Genomic DNA, 18,773 nt, shown 5'->3' on the forward strand with positions numbered 1-18,773 from the left:
ATCTGGGTTAAAACTATAGCACTAGAAAATGAAAGGGTCACTTCTACTGATGGCTGGCCCAAATGAAGGACTTGGACAGTGGTGGCTTCAGGAACCCAATGTTCATAGGAGTCCATTCAAATAAAAAGATATGGAATTGAAATAAAAGTATGAAGCGAGGAAGAGAGCCACAGAGAAATTATGATACAGAGAGAGAGAGAGAGAGAGAGAGAGAGAGAGAGAGAGACTATGGGCATCATTTAGGGGTGGGTTGCAGGATACTGCAGCTCTCAAAACTTTGCTCGTCAACACAAAATGGTCAAATTGTTCCCGACGTGATCAAATCACAGCACAGAGACAGACGAGTTGCTTCGGTCATCCGTTGATTTGATCCATGATGACTGTTACACTAATGGCATTAATAAGGGCAAAATTACTATTTTGAAACACTGAATTTTTGCCCCCTCTTAATTTGGCCAACCATAACCACTTACCCTTCCTACAGGAAAGAGTATGTGTGTGTGTGTGTGTGTGTGTGTGTGTGTGTGTGTGTGTGTGTGTGTGTGTGTGTGTGTGTGTGTGTGTGTGTGTGTGTGTGTGTGTGTGTTTGCGTGCGTGCGACAGAGTGTATGTGTGTGTAGAGTATAAGGTCGTCTATATTTTCCAGGCATGGTAAAGTATGCCATGTCATTGGATTGCGACATTTTGCACAGTTAAAAACAACAACATGAGCCTTGAAATTTGACCCTCCGCTATTTTCGATAGTTTGATCGAGATACTGTACTCACCAGGCCAGTCCGGTCCAGATAAAATGTCCTGACCTCATTAAGCATTATGTCCGTGAATGTAGTTAAGCTCTCATGTGTATACGTAGACCAGTGGTTCCCAAAGTGGGGTCTGGGGACCCTCAGGGGTCCTTGAGGCGGATCAAGGGAGTCCCCAGCAAACTGAGGAGCAGTTTAACGACTTAAGCACTATTTCAAAAACAGCTAAAATTGTAGATCTATAAGCTCATAACTTGTCGCAACGGAGTGCGTTAGCTTGCAGATCTGCTATTTTAGCAAGGAGATTTTTTTTGCCTATGACATGTGCAAAATGGGGCGCCAGGTTGAAAGTGGTTAATTTCACTATTATTTCACCAGCTATAAGGTAATCCACTGAAGGGGGTGGGGGGTAGACCTGAAAACGTTTGAAAACCACCTGTATAGAAAGTCAGTCTGAGGCCCTGTTCGAATGTTTATAACTTCATAAAAAATGGCCCCTGAGAAAATGTCACACATCGTGTTTGAAACCTGTTCTTAAAGTCATCAAGAGACGTTGTTGATAATTACACTTCCCCCTATACTGCATGTTTGTTCATTTTCAATAACGTATGTGCACAATTAATCTGTGTGTGTGTGTGTGTGTGTGTGTGTGTGTGTGTGTGTGTGTGTGTGTGTGTGTGTGTGTGTGTGTGTGTGTGTGTGTGTGTGTCCAGCCCTCATCACTTTCAGCCTCTCACGTTGAAGAGAGAATGACACTGTGTGATCAAGGACATGAATTGCTCATTGATTTTTAGGGGCCAGCTTAACTATCCATTCCAATTGATTTTTAGCTTTGCTGGGTGTGCGAGTTATGGCAGTTTTAATGCATCATCTGTATGTGTACTCATCACCCTACAGCAAGAGGATTTACAATTGTATGTGGAAAATGCATATACCAGACCCTGCTGAAAATGTGTGAAGTGGGCTCTTCTCTTTTTTTCCCATCCTACACGTGCTAAGATACGCTCGCCATAAAAATCTACTACAGTGTACTTTACTCTCTCATTCTGGAATAGAGAATATTTCACCTCAAACAACCTTGTCAACATGATCAGATAGCGACAACTGTAACACGTCATTTTTTTTTTTATATACTTAGAACTAATCTTGCATGTAGACTTGGTAAATGATCTATTGGAAAACACTGTGTGAGTGTTTTGAACAACATGTAACAGGAAACCAAACCAGACCGAGCAAATGAGCTGTCATTCCCTTCAGTGCTAACCAGTGCTGTTTAGAGCACACATCTCAGCTAGCAAGTTCACTAAACCCTGTCTAAGATGAGTAGAAATTCAGAGAAGGCTCAAGTCCCCTGTGCAGCACAAACACACAAACAAACAAACCAAGAGGCCTGCCAGTAACCGTAGCCGCAGACAACAAGCAGCTCAATTCAACAGCCTTTCACCAGAATTTCTATTTTGTAAAGAGCTCAGATCAACAAAGTCATCACTTTTCCATCACAGACTCGAAGCACGCGTTTGCCATCATAACTCATGTTACATATCAATTAACAATTCATATCAACTATTAATAATCAATGGTTTGGTGATGTCAGAGACAAAGTCAGAGCAATGTGATCCAAAAGCCGGTCTAAAGTCATCTGTCAGGTAGAAAGTCGTTAAAATAGGGTCTCGTTTTCCTGTGCTGAGCTTGGGTTTCACTGAGGAAGGGATACATTTCTATTCTTCAGCAAAAGCCTGCCTGTATGATATCATCTCCTCTCGAGCATTTCTGTCAATGGCTTCTCTTTTTTTCGTCCTTTTCTTTAATTCAAGCCCACCCCCACCCCCCTCAACTGGATTGAGTGATGGTCCTCATGTGAGGTAACTGTCTTTTATTCAGTGAAAGGAACTGCATAAAGCACACTTTACCCGTTCCTTTAAAAAACAACCCAGCGTAATTAATGTTTTACAAGTACTGCTGTATTCTTAGTAAAAAAAAAAAAGCCTCTATCAAAGCCGGCAGGTTCAGATTACGTACGCTAATTGAAATTCTGAATTTCTGAGCCAACTTCTTTTTTTTCCACCAGCTCTCCCTTCGTCTCTGCCCTCCCCCTCCCCCCTCCCTCTCTCTCTCTCCCTCTCTCTCTCTTTCCCCCTGTGCACACAATAAAGCCTACCGTTTTGTAGTCCACAAATGACATCAAATCATCAAAGTAATGTGGGCTTTTCTCTTTTTTCCTGTATTCTCATGTTCTGCTAGTGGGTTCATGAGACAGCTTAATAAAGCAGTAAATGCTTGGGGAAGCCTCTGAGTCTAAGGCACGTGTGTGTGTGTGTGTGTGTGTGTGTGTGTGTGTGTGTGTGTGTGTGTGTGTGTGTGTGTGTGTGTGTGTGTGTGTGTGTGTGTGTGTGTGTGTGTGTGTGTGTGTGTGTGTGTGTGTGTGTGTGTGTGTGTGTGTGTGTGTGTGCGCGCGCGTGTGCGTGCGTGTGCGTGTGCGTGCGTGCGTGTGTGTGTTTTACCTCCACCAGGGACCGCGTAGCAGTAGGCAAAAAGCTGGTTCCAGACTCAGGCAGATTTTCTCAAAGAATAAAGCAAAGAATAAAGCTGCCGAACAAAAGAGAATGACTAATACCGAACCAAAGCCAAAAGCAAACCACACTTATCTCATGGGTTGACATTGATAGAACCCATATTAATGCCGTCTTTGGCTAAATGAATACAGCATAATTTACAGGTTCTACATGTGTGGTTGGTGATTGAGGCCGACAGGCTGTGTGAACAGCTGCAGGTGCTGGGGGAGCCCAGCGACAGACTATAGCTAAACCTATACAGCCTTCACATCTAAAGCACAATTTATACTCGACGTCACTCGACGAAAAAGATAAAATAAAATTCTATGCGACGCATTTTTCTGTTGAAAATATGTTATTCTCGTTGATTATAGATTTGCCTTAAGAGATGAATCCATCAATCTAGAATTATAACCCAATCTTACCATTTTATCCATGCAGTCTTTGTTTTATAAGGATACCATTTTTATCCTCATCATTTATTTGGCAAGATGTTTGTATGGGAACATTACATTAATTATCCATTTACGACATTACCACGATAACCTTTGTGTCTTTGAGGTAGTTTCATATTTACCTTAACTGGTATTCTTTCCAGAGGCATTCTTTTATTGGTTTGTTTTGCAAGCAGGAGACACTATAACTTTGCTTTCTTCCCCCAAGGTCAGTTTCTAGTGTGTGCTACAAAGACTGTTTGCACTTGGGGCTTTTTCAGGTCACTTCCATTGTATTTACATCAAATAATTTTTGATAAGGGATGTAAAAGACCTATAAACCCGACATCATAAATGGGAGAGGTGTAACTGAAATAAGGACAAAAGATCAACGGCTGAATTTTCTCTTATCTTGGACACGGTGACATTTTTGAGTCAACTTTCTCCACCTCTCTCTCTCTCTCTCTCTCTCTCTCCCCCTCTCTCTCAGCACAGGCCTGGTTAGATTTACTCGAATGCCTTCCCAGTGTGGCCAGCAAAGCGAGCTCCTGTTTCATAGAGAAGTACCTCCCCTGTTATCTCACTAGCACTATAATCACTTAACAAAGACTTGGGCATTTGCACAAATTAAAACATCAATAATGCATAAGTGCTTTTCAGTTTTGAGCTATGTGTGTCCCTGTATTGGGATGAAATACCCCCAACCAACAGGAAAAAAATACTCTTGTTCACCATTTTCCATCCCACAAACAGCTCAGCTCAGTAAATCCACAACCCCCTCTAAGCCGAGCCCCCCCCCCCCCCCCCCCCGGCGATAGTTGTGGCTATCGTCATGGCGAACATTTGGGATCTGCATTGGTAGCGGGACAAAATGGCTGGGGTTGAACGGGATGCGGAAGTTGTTTTAGAACGAGAGGCGGTAAGTGGTGGTGGCGCATCAATGCAAACAGGCAACACCCTTGAGTGGCGCAGCGTGGCATCCTTCCATAAACAACATCACCACTGTGTCTCCGACATTTATCATTTGTGGTCATAATGGCAACACAGCTATGGTTCTAATCCAAGTCTGCGTGTTTCCCTATCGTTACACGGCTAAATCTGCCCCAGCCGACTCTCTTATTTTCCTAGATGAAAACACCAGACATTTTGAAATGGGTGACAGAGGGCTCGCTTAAAGCAAGCCATATGAGAACACTACAGCAAGGCGAGCAGGGGAAGGGACCATCATGGGAAACTTGGTGACGACTTTGACATGGGAATGCTATTATAGGCTACTTTTCATAGACAATGTGTAACGCTTCTCAATGTCAGCACAAAACACACTGCTTTATCTGTGAACATATATTGTTTAGCCACTTGAACTCTAGAAAACAGCGGATCTACAAGCACACAACGTGTCGCAACGCAACACGTTGAGAGCTTGTAGATCGGCGAAGATATTTAGTGTAGGGTGAAAACAGGAGTGGGCCAAGTATAGAGCCCTTGGGACTCGGGTCAACACAGTATAGGGTTTAAGAGGTTAACATTGCCAATGAAGGTATTGGACTGGTATGTCAGCGGGCAATTAGAGCAGTACAATGTATATGTCAATGTAGAGCCATGGCCAGCACCATTCTAACACCAACAGAGGACAAGCCATCCCATACAGATGGCCTCAAGGACAATTAGCAGTAATGATTGGTTGCCACGTAAATGAGGGAAATTCTATTTGCCACTGCTCTTGCTGATGATCAGAATGAAAGCACGCAACAATAACATGCATGACATCTTTGAACTTGAATCCCACTTCTAGAGGCTGGTTATATTCATCCCACACACCAAAATATTGTACTTTTCCTACAACAGAAGTACTTCTTTCTCATCTATAAAAAAAAAGAAGAAAAGAGGAACATTGAAATAGGAAGTAACAAAAAGGAGAGAAAAAAAATGATTTAATGCTGCGATGTAAAATGTGATTGACTCTTCAACTGTGCCCTTTCCCTGTTTTCCCAGATATCTTTATTTTTTTCCTTCCCCTTCCTCTCTAGCCTTCTCCCTCAGTTAGCCTGGCAAACAATCCCCTTGTTAGCAAACTGTTAAGACAGCCGCTTGGTACACAAATTGCGCTCGACCAAGCGAATTTGTTTTGCAAGGGTGACCTGTTTAATCATCTCATTTTCTTTGGCGGACATTTATTCATCTGGTTTCCACGGTTACGGAGAACATTAAGGGGCTACAGTAATAAGGCTGGAGAGTCAAACAGGTAATAAAAAAATTAACGCCATTTTCCAGCAGCCGAGGACAGTGGGTGAAATGAATCAAGGGAGGGGGGCGGTGGGGAGAGGGAGTGGAGTGGGGGCTCCAATATTGTCCAAACAATAAGCCTTAGCAGTTATTTTACTCTGTAGATCAGGTGGGGCCGTTATGGACATGACACTTTGGGCACAGAGCATAGAGGAGATAAAGCTCTTAAAGTGACCCTGCTCCTTTATTTTTTATTATCATTTAGTGATTACATATCAGGCGCAATTAAAAGTTAGCCTGTGATAGTTATTAACTTTGTCCTTTATTCTTTGATTTCTTGCTCCAGAATGGAGGTAATGTGAGGTCCCTGTGTCAATAGCATGCAAGTGACAACGTGACATTTACGAGGCCTGGTGAGAAATGTTTCATAGCCCTCTCAAGTTGGGTCATGTTGTCTAATATTGTCTTATGAACAGCTGAAAAAGAGTGTGGTGAAAATAAAGATATAGCAATAAATAACTTTGGAAAACATTGCCAGTTTGTAGAACTCTCTCGTCTCAGATTACTAGAAAACAGTGACCTCCGCACCAAATGAGTGAGCACCACTTCCTGCCAAATATAGAAAATTCTGGTACAATAGGAGAACAGGTGCTGAGGGCCCACAGAAAGTGACGAAGCTGAAGAGCTGGGTTGCTGCTGAATGCCTAATAAGGCAATGGGAGATGTAGCACTAAGCCGCAAAACAGCCTAATGCAATCTTCTTTTGAAATCTAATGAACACCACCAATACCACACAATTGTCTCCTGCACAATAGGTTCCATTTAAAAATAACCTGCAATTCACGTGGTTTAGTACCATGTTAAAATAATTGTCTGTTGTTCTACTTTTAATAATAGCCCAACATGAAAAAAAAGAGAATCTATGCGTTACTCATAACTCCACTCCTCACAAAAGCATTTATAATTGACACGAGGGCTGTTAGCACTCCTAAAAACGGGCAAGAATGTGCTCAACCCATCCCTTAATAATTTTTCCTGGTTTAACCTGTATCTGTGCATTTTTATAGCCGTGTCTACACCTGTCAACAACCAGTGTGCAAAAATACCCCAAAGATTCAAAATGAATTTATTTCCTTGGCTCGCTGTCATGCTACTTGTATATACATTGTTCCGGGGGTGGCTCCGCAGTGGCTGAGGTCGGGGAGGGAAGCTGAACTGATGGCAGACAACGTGTCTCAGGAGAGGGAGGGAAAAGAGATGTCAGCCGCCCCAGTCTCTCTCTCTCTCTCTCTCTCTCTCTCTCTCTCACACACTAACACACATTCATACACACACACACACGCGTGTGCACACACACACACACACGCGCAGGCAGGGTATGTGCCCCTACCATCACATAGACAAACCGCTCTCCTGTCACATGGAGTGTTCTCCCCTCCTTGCCCCTCTAACTGAGGCAAAAGCCCAGAGGATTGAACTCTCGTCATACAGTACAGTACAGTACAGTACAGTAGAGTTGAGTACAGTACAGTACAGGGAGGAGAAATCCCCAAAAGGGGACACAGAATGGAGTCCAGAAAAAAGGGCTAATCTCTAGCTATGGGACTGCCAACTGCTCTGCTAACAGCCTCTTAACAGGTGTGGGCCCAAGAACCACGTAATCCTATCAAGTTACAGAGTAAAAAAAAAAAGGAAAAAAAAAATCAAGCAAACAGCAAACTCTTGAGCCCCTCTGTCTCCCCTCCCCTCATCTCTCTATATCTCGGCTGGCAGTGACAGAATTGAACAGCTGGGCTTCAGATTTATCATGTACAGACAGTAATTATTGCTGGTGCTGCCTGCTACTGACCCAAGTGAATAGAATGTCACATGAAGAAAAAAAAAGAAGTTGAACCTGAGGTTGAAGGGTGGCAGGTTGGGTGCTGCAGTGAAAGGCTCGGTGTGTGTGTGTGTGTGTGTGTGTGTGTGTGTGTGTGTGTGTGTGTGTGTGTGTGTGTGTGTGTGTGTGTTGTGAGAGGGGAGGGGGCCAGTGTTTAAACGTCACTGCGTCCCTGTTTGCAGTCAATTACCGACGAGGACAGGGGTATTGGCTCTGTAACTCAGCAGAGCAAACATTCTCTTTCCCAGTGAAGGTGACAGGAAAGAGAGAAGTCTGTGTTTGTTTCTCTTGTTTTCTTTCCTCCTCCTTCGCTTGTGCTGAGAATTTTTTTTTAAATAAAAGAGGCAGCTCGGTAGGCTATAGGCTACAAATTCCTGTCAATGTAAAAGAGATGTCCATGAAATGAAACTGAGAAACATGTTCCGGAACAACGGCGATGATGCGGAAGACACATTTTGGGACGGCACCTCTGTGCCCTCTCACCTTTGAAGTTTGGGGCGATATCAAATGTGAAATGCACTCCACAACATGATTAGACAACACAATTAGACAACAATTAAAGGTATGTCGAAGAAAAACTTTCAAGACCAGGATTAGCGCACATGGTTTCGGACCACCCAAAAGGGTTTCCGCTATTATCTCGACCCTGTCTGACCCGGCCTCCTGTATTTGTACCTGAGATAACAAGGTCATGAGATAAACTATCAGTCTATTACCTGTGTCAATCACTACCCTGTGTCGCTAAATGGTTAACCCCACGTCTGCTGCATGCCTTTCTTCTTCCTTTCATGCGTTTGGTCTTATTCAGGTTCTGTCACATTCCATACCCATCCTCTACCACTAAACCTATGTACAGGGTGGTTCACACCTTAAAGACCCCCCCCCCTTGCCACATTTAAAAGGATTAGTCACCACATTTTGTGCCGCCTTAATCTCTCTTTCAGCTGGCCTAATAAGTGTGTGTCGATAAGCGGAGCATGCAAATTCATTGGTGGCCAGTGGAGCCCGTGCTTTCAGACAAGCGCGCCAAAGTCTTCCACTGTGCTAATTGCCTCTTCATTTTCCTCTTTTCCCCTCTTATATGGCATATCAACGAGCAGAGATTATTCTTCTCCCCCTGCTTTGCATGAAATTATAATTTCATATGAAAGATTAGGAAATGGAGACGCAAAGAAGTCACTGGGTGTGTGTGTGTGTGTGTGTGTGTGTGTGTGTGTGTGTGTGTGTGTGTGTGTGTGTGTGTGTGTGTGTGTGTATGTGCGTGTGTGCGTTCCTTGACACACAGGAATACATGACACGGCATATTCGTGTTATGAGATTCATAGCATGATATCTTCTTTGATATCATCTCATCTCGAAATGCACACACATTTTGATAGAACAAATGTGCAAAGATGTTGACAACAATAACAGTGCATAATAATGAGCAACTTTTTGTCATTCACTGTAGTTTTGTATAATTATGATTATCATGACTTTCTGTTATTGCTAACGTAATTTTTCTTTTTTCCTTCTAATTTTTCTGTGTTGCAGCTTCAACAAGGACAGCATTATCTCTGGGAATAATAATAATGGAAGAAAAAAACTTGCCCTGGTATATTTGAGATAATAAAGGCGATGAAGGCCCAAGGTGCAACCTGTTTATTATTCTGGAGTATTTCCTCACTGAGTATTAATTAGGCCATTACTCCAGATTGGTGACGGGGAGCTTTGAGGTTTTAATTAGGTGCCGGCCACTGCATGAGTGCACAGGAGTGAGGAAAGGGGGTGGTGATGCCACTTGCCTCGCTCCTGGCCCATATCAAGTAGCCCTGAACACTTTGGCTACTGCCGCGAGGTGCATGGCAGCCCACGTGCATCTGGAGTTTATTTGATCGTTTGATCTCTGATGTTTCTGCTGTCTGTTGTGAAAAAGGGGCCAGTTGGTGTGATTTGGGTATTAAGAGGAAGCGGGAGGGGGGTTAAGGTAATTATGGTGTTGGGTGGCTTGTGTCTGATGACGGGGCACATGCTCAATCAGGAGTCAGCTGTCCCTCTCTTTCTACCAGCCCCCCCCCCCCCCCCCCCCCCCCCACACAACCCCTTCCCTCCCGTGCTGTTCCCCTTTCTGCCTATAGCTGCTGCCACTCTGCTAGAAGTAGGCATAACACACACAGCCTCACGCAACATCAATCAAACACTCGCGAGTGGACCATAAAACTACACTAACATATACATTGCGATTAACAACTGGATTTGACACTTTTTATAATGCTTCAATAATTGTGCTTTGAGTTGTGAACAAAAAAAAGGAGACGATTTGTAGAAATGAATTAATTTCTGCAGAAAAGGGAAAAGGAACGTTTGACAGTACTTTAGTTTGTACTGTTTTAACAATGATTATATTTTTCAAATATTAAATGTCCAGACAAAAAAAAAATTATACAGCTTTATAAAAAAAAATAAGTAAAAATGACACCATTCTTCTTAAAAGAAAATGTGCTTTAAAGTTAAAAATATCAGGACACACAACTTTTTTGCTGTTTTCCAAATATAATTATTCAGATTGCCAGCAGTGTGTCCACATGTTCAAATACATATGTTGCTGATAAGAAGAGCATATATTTAGGTGTCAATTGAACAGGGTATAAATAAATGTCTGAGTGCGTGAATGTTTTGCCTCGGTTGACAAGGCGATACTAATCACCTCATTGCGGAGAAGCACTCTTCCCTGACAAGACTCCACAGAATACCAAGGGTCCCCCAGGAGAAATCGGCATGAAAGAGGTTAAAGACAAAGGCTTGCATTTTTTTCGCTCTCAAAACGTCTCCCAGTCAAATTTATTTCAAAACTCTGTTAATCTGCGGTACACAACATTCCCATTAGCATAGCCCAGCCCCCTAATAAAAATTCCAGCTAGTTTAATTAAAAAATGTAAATTTACTGTCATCCAAGGAGCAGCAGAATTAGGACAGCAACAGCAATTTTTATTGCTTAAGACATCAAATTGATTCCGGTTATTGCTAAATTGTGATAAAAGGTTATTGAAGGCCCTCAGAGCTGGTCCTGTTTTTCTCCACATTTCATCCTGGTTTTGTAGAAGGCCGTAAAAAAAGGAGTAGAGCTCGCCTCAAAGGGTTAATGAGACAACTCACTAAGGGAGAAGGCAATCAACATTATGACTCATATGAAGGTAGAAAAACAATTTTCCGAGCTGACGAAAAGTTTGAAATTAGGGTGTGTCACGATAGCAGTTGTACTTGTTTACTGTTATTTCAAACTATAATGCAGGACAAGTAAAGCAACCAGAGTGATAATAACCAAGCCCTCAGGTCTCTCTCGTATCTGTTTGTGCAAGCCTGTGGTCACAGTGGTCTGCTGTAGTTTCACTGAGAGTTATATTTAATAAGAAACAACATCTTTAAATTGTATGTTATTTTCATTAATTCTGTCATACAGTATATACAGTTCGAGTTAAAGCTAATATACTGTGGTGTCAAGGGTGGCGAACAGCAAGGGAAAAATAATTCTTGTTTAGGGGAATCAAGTAGGATACCAAGAGAATACATGGCTCACAACGAAACGTGTCAAAAATAGGGGCCTGTGTACTGACACTAGGTTTCAGTGACGTTTGACTTAAAAATGTTTTTTTAAAGAAAGCAAAATTTTTTTTTTAAAGAAAGCAAAAATATTTTTTAAATACATACACGCAAATCCTTTTTTTTTATTATCCTTTAGATAATTTAAACTAATCTGATGACAATGTAATATTAGACAAACCAACCCAAAATATTACTCAAATACATTTTGACTATTTATACAGTGTTTCTAAAATAAAGCATAGAATAATTCCGATTAACCATTAATGCCATAATGTGTTCAGAATTACGTTCTATTAAGTTATATGGAAATACTTATCTATGGTGCAAATTATGAAATTATGCCTAAGAAATAGACACACACTCAACCACACAAACACGTATACACACAGACATGCATACGTGATGTCTCATCACAGTTCATTGTAAACTGAGTATACACACACACACACACACACACACACACACACACACACACACACACACACACACACACACACACACACACACACACACACACACACACACAAACTTAGTACACACAGGACAAAATTAAACAAATGCAATGCGATGGCAAACACTTTCATTGTGAATGATGAAAGCATCTTATTTTAAAACACAGACAAAACCATTCTAACAAGTGAACTAACTAGGAGAGTGAAGCTCAAAAGCATGAAGCACAATTCAATTACATTAAGACAAGTTTGTCCTTTAAAAAGTATGCAGAAATTATCCTGATTTTACCAGACAATCCAATAAAATGTTAGCCCAATATGTAAATTTCTACACAATTAACTATTGAGGATAACCAGAAATATATTGAATGAATGCTGCTTAAGCTGAAGAACAGTAAAAAAATAAAAAAATAAAACTATTTTACATAGCCTGAGCAATTTGTGATTATACAGCATGCTTTTTCATTCATGTGCTGTACACCTTTGTGTATGAACTAATTATGACTACCTGTAAATGTGTTAGTACAACTCCTGCTCTCTTTACATGTGTGACAGCACAACCAACACAGCAGTTTGTTTGCTGTATCCCCTTGGCAACAAACCCTTAGGCCATTCAAGGCACCCTAATGACATTGCCCATACCTATGAAAAAGAACAACAACCAAATACCTGTATTTCTACAGTATGAGATACTGCCTGTATGGCATGTCATTAAACCACAAGATGACAACAACAACAACAACAACAAAAATCTGATGAAGTGAAAATGCATCGGCAGTGAGTTGTTGTGCAGGTTTCAACTCACAGAACAGAAATACAGAAAATGAAACTATGTCGATGAACTTTTTCACATGCGTATGCAACACAGTGTTATGAGTAGTGTGTACTGATAGAGCGAACTGAGAGATCTTATTTGATATTGCAGTCACCCTTGGGCACTGTCAAACAGCTATAAATAAGGGTGTAGCTGTACTCGGGTATATCTACGCACTGGCATACATAGTTTAATCATGAGCAACTTCCCCCCTATGTGTATTTAGTCAGTGATAATGGCACACCTTAGACTGTCAACTAATAAAACATAAGTCACAAATATTGGGAAGGAGAAGAGTACTCACCATATTCAGGGAAGTCGAAGTTTAATCCTCTCAGACATGTAACTTTCATAATATTACTCAACTCTTGTTAGAAAGTCATTAGAATGCTGGTTGTTGAAGTGAAGAAACGGAGCGGAAAAGTAACTACATAAAAAAAGCTTCCTTCAATCATGCACTAAACTCCTTGACATGTAATCTGTCAATAGTTTGTTGCTGAGATAATGCCGGCTGCCACGAGCGGATTTGATTGGCAGCTTAGGGTCTGGCCCCTCCTTCCTGTGGTTTGATGGGGGGTAGGTGAAAGAATACGGAGCCTCCCCCTTGCTCTCTCTCTCTCTCCCCCTCTCTCTCTCTCTTTCTCTCTCTGCCTCTCGTGCGCTGGCTCTCTCCCTCTGGTTCGCTCCCATACACACACGCACACACCAGGCTGTTGGTGCTGTTGTCTGAATAGGCTGATAGGAAATTATGGCTGAGGAACCGGAGCAGTTTTTTTCTCCCTCCCTCAGTGGGCTGGCCTTTTCCCTCTTTGTGGTCTTGTAGCCTTTCAACTCTCATGGGGTGGAGCCTGCTCTGCCTCTATTCAAATGAGGGGAGCGCAACATTAATAATAATATAAAAAAAGGTTTGGGAAGGAAAATATATGTTCATTAAAATATTCTACACTTAATAATATTGTACTAAAGAATTTATATCATGATTGTTATGCAACATTTTAAAAAGTTACCTTTTAATATTTTATAAAATATGCAATTAATAGTGGAATGGTGTTTTGTCCAAATTAGTCTCTGTAATAGTTCATTAATTGCTGTATTAAAATCACAAAGCTTTATTTAAATGTGATCTTTGCAAAAATAAATTACTTATTCCAAAACTTGATATATTTTAAAATAAGTCTTCCATGTAACTCCACATAACATGGATCCTCTCGGATTATGTCAATATTATTATGCCTATATTTTAATCTACACCCCCCCCCCCCTCTCTTCTCTTTCTGTCTCTCTCTCTCTCTCTTTCTCCCTCTCTTCTTCCCTCCCAGTGATAAGGTATCAGTTTTCATTGTAATTTCAGGTGAAATGATAAACGACAGCCGTTACCAGGTGACAATGAATACTTTATAAGACAAACCCCTTATTTGCCTGGCAGTTTCTTCCGCAGTGGCATGCAAAGTGCTGCTGGACCTTTTGTACATAATGCCCATGTAAACAGCAAAAAACAAAGAAACGTCACCGATTATTTCTAATTCCCAGAGTAACTTTTTTCTTTTTTTTAATACAGAAGGTACAGGGTAAACATTTACGGCTTTAAAAAAAAAAGGGGAAATGAATAACTTTATGACTGTAAACCATAACGCTTTGACATGAGTCCAGGCTTCAGTTCCTGGCAGCAAAGTCCAACGTATGTGTATAAAACAGGTTTTGGTTGATTCCGAGATTATGATGACTCACCCTAGTTAATAATGAAAAACGCCACAGTCTCCTCCTACATAAGCGACATGAAGTTAAAACAGCCGTAAAAGGGTTTCCATCAAAAGGCTCCACCCTTGAACTAACATTGTACAGTAAATACCACAAGAATATCTTGTTACACCAAGATAAAAATCCCAATACTTGCTGTTGTACACTAGAGAATTTGTCTACCAGACCCATTTTATGTTTACTGTATAAAGGTCTTGGTTCAAGTCTCTAGTCAAATGTCAGTCCCAAAAGGGCCTTAGTCTTAATCAATCGCATATTGTACTGTAAAGAAGATTACAATGAACAAATGTATTTGTTTGGTGGATTAGCTAGAGCTTGGCGAGGTTTGACGCCCATGTGGATCATTACCAAAACAAACTTTAGGCTAAACGCTCATCCCAGAGACTAAAGTGGCTGCACATGTTTGTGAGTCTCTATAATGCTGAGTGTCATGCATGAAAGACAATTATACATGTCAAGCCCATTTAATAAACACTATCAAGTACTGAATCATACCCTGTGTGCGGTGATTGGCACCTGCGAACAGCAAAATAAAATATCAGTTAAGCCGACTATTGTAAATATAAAGTCATGTAAGAAAAACAAACATTAACAATGTTAAAGGGGGTCAAATATTGACATTTCTAACAAATGAATGAGTTGGTGTTTAACATAGGAATTTGAAATTGAAATAAAAGTACAGTACTCCCAAAACTGTGATATTGGAGAAAGTTTGGCTTTGTGACTTGTAATTCTATTCACTTAAGAACGGCCACAGTTGGGAAGGAAGGGGTCCGCTGTGCGCCAGGGCGCTCTCGAGCTGCCATCTTCGGGGGCGAAACCATTACTTTTCAAAAAGAGCCATGGGGCCATTCGTTTGATGTGGTCGGTGAGTATTGTATGGTGCATGCTGGAGAATGTTGAGGGCAAGGTAGTGTGTGCGTATGAATGTGTGTGTGTGTGTATAAGTGTGCGTCTAACTGTGTGAGTGTGCACACACAATCGTGCATGTGACATGGCGGGGGTACATCAGTCAAAGGGCCGCTAGGCCAGACGTTTGGCCGCCCCTGACAGTGCACTCCAGGAGGGGCTGGTCTGGTGCAGGGCCCACTCCAGAGTCCTCCATTCCCCAGGACAAAAGCCAAGGCCCAGTTGAAAGATGTGAATTCAGTGGCTTTTGTGCCCAAAGCCCAGAGACATGCCGAGTGAGAAATCTGACCTTTGCCGAGAGCTAGATTGTGTTTTTGAACCCTCTTGCTGTCACTGGCAGTTCGGGGGCAAAAGAGTGAGTGAGCTAATGTGAGGAGAGGGGAGGGTGTGTGGGTTGGCGCAGAGCGGGGAAGGAGGGAATTGTACTAACTGGTGGAGTGTACATACAAGGGAAGTGTGTGTATGTGTGTGTGTGTGTGTGTGTGTGTGTGTGTGTGTGTGTGTGTGTGTGTGTGTGTGTGTGTGTGTGTGTGTGTGTGTGTGTGTGTGTGTGTGTGTGTGTGTGTGTGCACGCGCGTGCGTGTTGGGGGGTTGTGGGAGTAGTAGAAAAGGAATGGATTAAGTTAAAGGGATATTTCCCTTTCAAACATGTTTGGGGTCATTTTAACTCTACTATATTTGATATCCATTTTAAAAGACATGCCCCTTTCCTATACAAACCCATTGTAACTTCCAACTCCATTTTAACCACGACAAATTCATCGAAAACACCCGTCCTTGGTTCTGGTGACTGATATTGTCCTTGTAATACATCTGGGGGCCGTGTTTTTTCAATTACTTTTCTTTTTTTTATAATTGTTTTAATATATTTTTTTCCAAAATAAATCTAAAAAATAAATGAGAAGGCCAATATCAGTCAACAGAACCAAGGACAGTTGTTTTTGATGAATCTAACATGGTTAAATGGAGTTTGAAGTTACAATGGGTTTGCTTAGGAAGGACGTCTGATAAAAAAAGAATATCAAATATCTAAATACTGAATCAAGCAACTTAAAAACTGTCTGGGGTGAAACACAAAAGCCAGAGTAGACATTAAAATGACCCCAAACATGTTTGAAAGTGAAATATCCCTTTAACTTCTAACGTAACACATTTTAGGGTGATTGTGTTTTTCAGAAAACAACAATGTATGTTTTCTCTTTATATTGGCTGTCAAGTTTGTCCGAAATTTTACGTGTTAAAGCTCAGCTGTGCTGCAGGGACTTTAAAAGAGGAATTTCAGCTAGGGTTCACCTGTGTATTGCTCTGGGTTGTCTACAATATGATGTAGCATATTGTCCCTTCTCACCTCTGTTTATACAGCATTATATTAGGCTACAAATTTATTTTCAAGCACAGAGAAGATGTTGGATATGAAATCTTACCTACAGATATGTATACCAAGAACAACAAACACACCACCATTGTGATGATCATCACTGTCAACAAGGGCACTGCGATGATGCACACACATAACCTGTTACATTGTATGGGAATAATCCCATTCAACCACTTTAGTCTTGTGGTCAAAAATGTTTACGAATTTTCTAACAATTTTTTAAAATGAGTGAGAAACCTTCTATTTTGGCTATTAATTACAATTTCTGCCAGTGATAATGACATGGTCAAAATAGGGGCACCAGGGTGAAACGGGTTAACATATATCAGGTAGTGTGTGTTTGTCAACACACTGTACTATGAAGTCTTTCTTTGTTCATGCTGTGTTTATGATATTAGGTGAATTATGAGTAGCATGTTACTGGGCGGCAGTGGTGCTGAGAGGAGAGATTTTGTAGATAGTGTAAGCCTATGTTTTCGAGTCATACATTTTTCTTGACACTGCTTTCATCCCCCGGCCGTAATCATCATATCTCCCCCGTTGCTCTCCCGGATGCAGACATCCATAATGCAATCTTCCTAATTTTGATCCCTCGCAATCTGGTTTTTAAAAAGGGAGGGGGAAAAAGGGACATATTTCTGAAGGCCCGCTCCGTAATCATTTTAGACAGATAGCCTTTCCCATCGCAGATGAGCAAATATTTGTAAACCAGCTATCTAATGGAAAATTATAGTGAAATTAGAGTGAAATTCATGACAGAGAAATCCGATTATCCGTAATTCTATTATGCCATCTTAGCCCACACAGCATATTTTTGTAGAGTTTTTTCCATAAATACCTATGCCAGGGGTCCTGCTAATCAAATAAAATTGAAATTCATCTTCCCATTAAATTCAATTAGGTGCAATTTCTAAAGCCTAACAAAGATTTTAATTACTAAATTATAAAATTCTCCCTAGCCAAATTGGGGAGAGAAAGCGTGCATCGGCTGCATCCGAAAAACAAACCCATGAAAGGAAATTGTTGATCAAAAAAGATATCCAGGGGAAAATAACATTAGGGAGAAAGCACTGGGGGCCCTTATTCAGCGAGTCTGGGGTGGGGGAGTGACGTGTGCCAAACGCGAGGCTCCTGGGCCGGGGAGGAAATGAACTTAGCCGAGGTGCTCTCTGTCTCTAAATGTCTGCCCTCGGAGTTATTACGCCGTAATTGACTAATTGACACCTTAATTTCATTTATGGGGCTCCTGTGTTCATAAGGCAACCTCTGGGTGGGGCAGTGGTCTTTGAACGGAAGCGAGGAAGCCAATGTCCACTGTCCAGGAACAACAGGTAGAAAGAAGGGGCCTCAGGCTCTTCAGTCCTCTCCTTGGCAGATGACGATTATGCATTTGATAATGAAATGGTCAGGGAGAACATACTGACTTAGCAGAGGCTTAAGGAGTGTGGCAGTCCTATGCTTAAACCCCTCTGATTCATGCTGATGGGTAATAGCCAGGCAGGTCCGTCCTCACAATCTGTCACAGGCTCTGTGGCTGACCTCCTTGAGGGTCAAGCAGTTTATTTTAGAAGGTAAAGCTCTTAGAAATGCATCATCTGAACTGAAAATGGCCACCTGACTGCTATATTTGCTGCACAACACCCGTTGGACAACTTGGTGTTCATGATAGAATAGACTTAGACTCTAAGTTAACAAGCACTTACTACACAGTAACATACGCAGGGTTAACTTATCCATTTGTGACTCAAAGTGTGTACAAATATAAGGCCCCGTTACATTTGTACTGTACACTTTCAGAGTTAAATTAACAGTGTATAAGCTCTGGAGACACACCTGGGCCTCATTCCTCAATCAGCTAGGAGCCAGCATTAAAGCCTGGGAGAAGCTCCTCTACAGCCTTTTTACCATTCGTCACCTTCATGTGCTGAACCCTTTTTGTTGCTAGCATTCATTTCTGTTTACTGTGTACTGTGTCTGTAGGCTGTGTGCCAAATCTTTATGCTTAGTGCTTATGGTAACTTTAATACTTAGTGTTTAAAGCAAAGACAA

The 18,773-nt window shown here is 41.4% G+C and overlaps 1 protein-coding gene across 5 annotated transcripts in view; it reads right to left on the reverse strand.

Moving 5' to 3' along the window:
- Nucleotides 1-18,773, reverse strand: part of casz1 (castor zinc finger 1) — a 204,386-nt gene that overhangs the window by 76,434 nt on the left and 109,179 nt on the right. For 3 of the 5 annotated variants that reach the window (XM_084069637.1, XM_084069638.1, XM_084069635.1), the window contains exon 1: nucleotides 12,984-13,414. The exons of 1 other annotated variant lie outside the window; for it this stretch is intronic. In XM_084069637.1, the coding sequence (XP_083925763.1) occupies nucleotides 12,984-13,032 (49 nt within the window). In that variant the 5' untranslated portion in view covers nucleotides 13,033-13,414. Of the gene's footprint in view, nucleotides 1-12,983; nucleotides 13,415-18,773 lie in introns of those variants that run through there. One more of the 5 variants, XM_084069639.1, reaches the window with a different exon arrangement.

The sequence above is a fragment of the Gymnoscopelus microlampas genome (genome assembly GCF_963454915.1).
Source record: "Gymnoscopelus microlampas genome assembly, chromosome: 10".
Taxonomy (NCBI): domain Eukaryota; kingdom Metazoa; phylum Chordata; class Actinopteri; order Myctophiformes; family Myctophidae; genus Gymnoscopelus; species Gymnoscopelus microlampas.